General features: G+C 39.9%; 1 protein-coding gene across 1 annotated transcript; it reads right to left on the minus strand.

Annotated features, from left to right (window-relative positions):
* Positions 1-508: 508 nt before the first annotated feature.
* Positions 509-1,017, minus strand: C8H8orf87 (chromosome 8 C8orf87 homolog). Its single transcript, XM_025395348.1, is given in 3 exon segments — positions 509-642; positions 645-708; positions 958-1,017. Coding segments are annotated over 3 exon segments (258 nt in total).
* Positions 1,018-3,466: the final 2,449 nt, after the last annotated feature.

Below are 3,466 nucleotides of genomic sequence, written 5' to 3' on the forward strand. Positions count from 1 at the left end.
GTTACAGTCATAAATAACTAATAATGTATGGCAATTTATATGTTTCAAAGATGTCATATGTATTTTCAAATTTTATCTCATTTGATCCTCACAACACCCTTCAGTAGATGTAGATATCATTATTCTTATATTTTAAATGAGGAAACAGAAAGTACAAAGACTATGTGAATTGTCTCAGTGACGCAGCTGGACTATGAAGGAGCTACTACTAAATCTCAGGTTTTCTGATTTGAAATTCAGCACTCTTGTTCCTGTTCTATGGGAACAGCAGTTTCTGATTTTGTCAGAGTATGAAAAAAACTTGAAAACAGGTTTCTGATCTTTATTTTTTTTTCCTAAAATAGGACCTCTACTTTCTTTCCTGAGAAGGTTCCCCTCCCCACACTCTGACCAAATGTAACTGGGATTCCTCCAGTGATTCTCCCACATGTGGTTACAGGCAATTTACCAACCAGATTTACCATGAAGGGTCTGCTTTATTCAACTTTTCCTGCCATTGCTTTCTTCATTAATTCCACTGCCACTGATGGGCTCTGAAGACACTCATTTTTGCCTCCATAGGCAGAGACCATCCTTGGGTGGCAGATATTCTTTCCAAAGGAGCTGTGTCTGCTGTTTCCAGAACTGCCTTCTTTGAAGTGCAGAGCCTTGCTGAGATTCCTGTGAATGAAGTAATGGCCTTCAATGCCTCTCATCACACCGTTTCACCTGTGCCGTGATGCACCTCTGCTTGAGCCAAGTCTCACCAGGTATGTCAAATGTAAATTTCCTCTTTTAATTCTGACCTCTCTCTTAATAGCATCTCCAATAAAGTAAGAGAGAACATATAGACAGGAAACATGATGCTGGACATCCCTGGCACCTCTCTGTCTCTCCCATGTACTACTTTTCTTTCATTCATTCTTCACCCTTTCATGTATTCATTCACCCAGAAAATGATTCTTGTTTAGTGCTCACCATGTGCCGTGTGTCGAGAGACACAGTGGTCAACTGGAAAGTCAAGGTTTCTCCCCTCATTGGGCTCAATTCTAGTTAAGAGAGGGTAGGGAAACCAAACACATGAACAAATAAAGAGAATAATTTCTGATAGGAAGAAAATATATCAGGGTATTGGGGATGTTAGTAACTAGTGAGGTAAAGGGGAAACTTAGATGGGTCTCTTTTGAGGAATCGGCAATCTATAAATCCGATTTATGTAAAACATATCATTTTTGCAAAGATAGGCAAGTGGAAAACTTCAGGCCAAGGAAAGAATGAGTATAAAGGCTTTGAAGAGGAAATAGCTTGGTGTCTTTGAGGAAACAGAAGACTAAAATCTTAGGAGAGTAGTGAGAGGTAAGGTCAGAAAGGTAGAGAGAAGCTAGGTCTTGGAGAGTTTTGTAGTCTACAGGAAGAAAGTTAAATCTTATTCTAAGTGCAATGAAAAAACACCGAAAATTTTTCAGCAGATAGCATAACCGCTTTAAATAATCATTCTGACTATTGTAGGGAAAATAAAACATTGGAATTAAGAAAACCCTATTCCTTCCTTCCTTGTACCATAAATAAATGAATAAATTCTCACGAATATAAAAGTCCTGCAAATACTTGCTTGGGAAGAAGAGGGATGATTTGCTGTCTAAATTGAAGTACTGGATGAGATATGATTCTTCCACCTGTATACATCAGCACAACTTTTTGAATCCACAATACATGCCGAATTGTACATTTAGCACTGGAAAGATAACCTAAGCAGCATGCAGGGCCTATCCTCCAGGCGATTTCAGTCCAAAAGAAGGTGCAGACAAGAAAAGAAACAATTTCAATTCATTGTTATATTAGTTATATCTTGCTGTGTTTCAAACCACCCCAAACTTAGTGGCTAAAAATAACATTCATTTATCATCTCCCAATTTCTGTGGGTAGAGAATTTGGGAGTAACTTAGCTAGGTTGTCTGGCTCAGGGTCTCTCCTAAGATTGCAAGCAAGATGTTGCCCAGGGTTACAGTCATCTAAAAGTTTGACTGGAGCTTAAGAATCTGTTTCCAAGATGGCGCCCTCACACAGCTCTTGGCTGGAAGCCTTGGCTCCTTGTCATGAGAACTCTTCATGAAGGTGTTTGAATTCCTTCATGACGCAGCAGCTAGCTTTCCCCAGAGAAAGCAATCCAAGAGATTGCAAGAATGAACACACAAGGTCTTTTTATGACCAAATCTTGAAAATGGCACACAGTGACTTCTACTACATTCTATTCTTCAGAAGCAAGTCACTCAGTAGAACCCAAACTCAGGACAGGAGAATTAGTTTTCACATTAGGGAAGGAAGGGGTAGCAAAGGGTTATGGGGCATCCCTTAAAATCACTATCCACAAATGTGATAAAGTAATGCTATGCAGGCAAATAGTGGCATCCTTAAATTAGACTTGGAGAATTTGAAAAGCCTTCCCACAGGAAAGTTAAGACTGGGAATAGTAAGTGAAGAAGAGTTCAAAGAACACCTTACGCAGAAAGAATCGTTACGGAAATGTCTATCCAAATAAGAAAGGGTGGTACATCAGAGAAATGGCAGTGCAGCATCTCACTGAATCTCTGAAGTTACCGGTTGTTGCAGGGCCCTTCATTTTATACACCAACAAGAAACAAAAATCGCTGCCACTTAAATGTGACAAATTATTGATGGTAAAACACATCTTAATTTTAGAAGTGTGAAGATATGAAATGAAATCAAAGGGCAACTTGGAATCAATGAAATTGGTAGTTTGCTGTCAAAAGGGCTTAGAATAAGGTAGGAGAGTGTGGAGTTTGAAGCTAGAACGCTAACATGGGCCAGATGATGAGTGTATCAGGTCATTCATGTGTTCATATAAAGAAATACCTGCAGCTAGGTAATTTATAAAGAAAAGAGGTTTAATTGGCTCGTGATCTGCAGGCTGTACAGGAAGCATGGTACCAGCATCTGCTCAGCTTCTGGAGCGGTCTCAGGGAGCTTTTACTCATGGTGGAAGGTGAAGCAGGAACAGGCACATTACATGGTCAGAGTAGGAGCAAGAGCAGAGGGGAGGTGCCACACACTTTTAAATGACCAGATCTCATGCGAACTCACTATCACAAGGACAGCACCAAGGGCATGGTGCTAAACCATTCATGAGAAATCCACTGCCATGAGCCAATCACCTCCTACTAGACACCACCTCCAACACTGGGAATTATAATTTGACATGAAAATTAGAGGGGACATATGTGCAAACTACGTCAATGCGGGATCCTAGAAGCCTCTAAGTTTAGTTTTTAGCCTATTGTCAGTGGGAAGTCTTGGAGGTTTTAAAACAATAGCAAGTACTCAGATCTGTATTTTAGAAAGATCACTGTGGCTGCAGTGCATAAAATAACTTGAAGGAAGGCAAGGATACCAGTTAGGTTTTGGTTGTATTAAAGATCCAGAACAGAAAAGATGGTGACTTGAACAAAAATTAGTGACAGTAGATGGA

This window comes from Theropithecus gelada, chromosome 8 (assembly GCF_003255815.1).
Source record: "Theropithecus gelada isolate Dixy chromosome 8, Tgel_1.0, whole genome shotgun sequence".
NCBI classification, from domain to species: domain Eukaryota; kingdom Metazoa; phylum Chordata; class Mammalia; order Primates; family Cercopithecidae; genus Theropithecus; species Theropithecus gelada.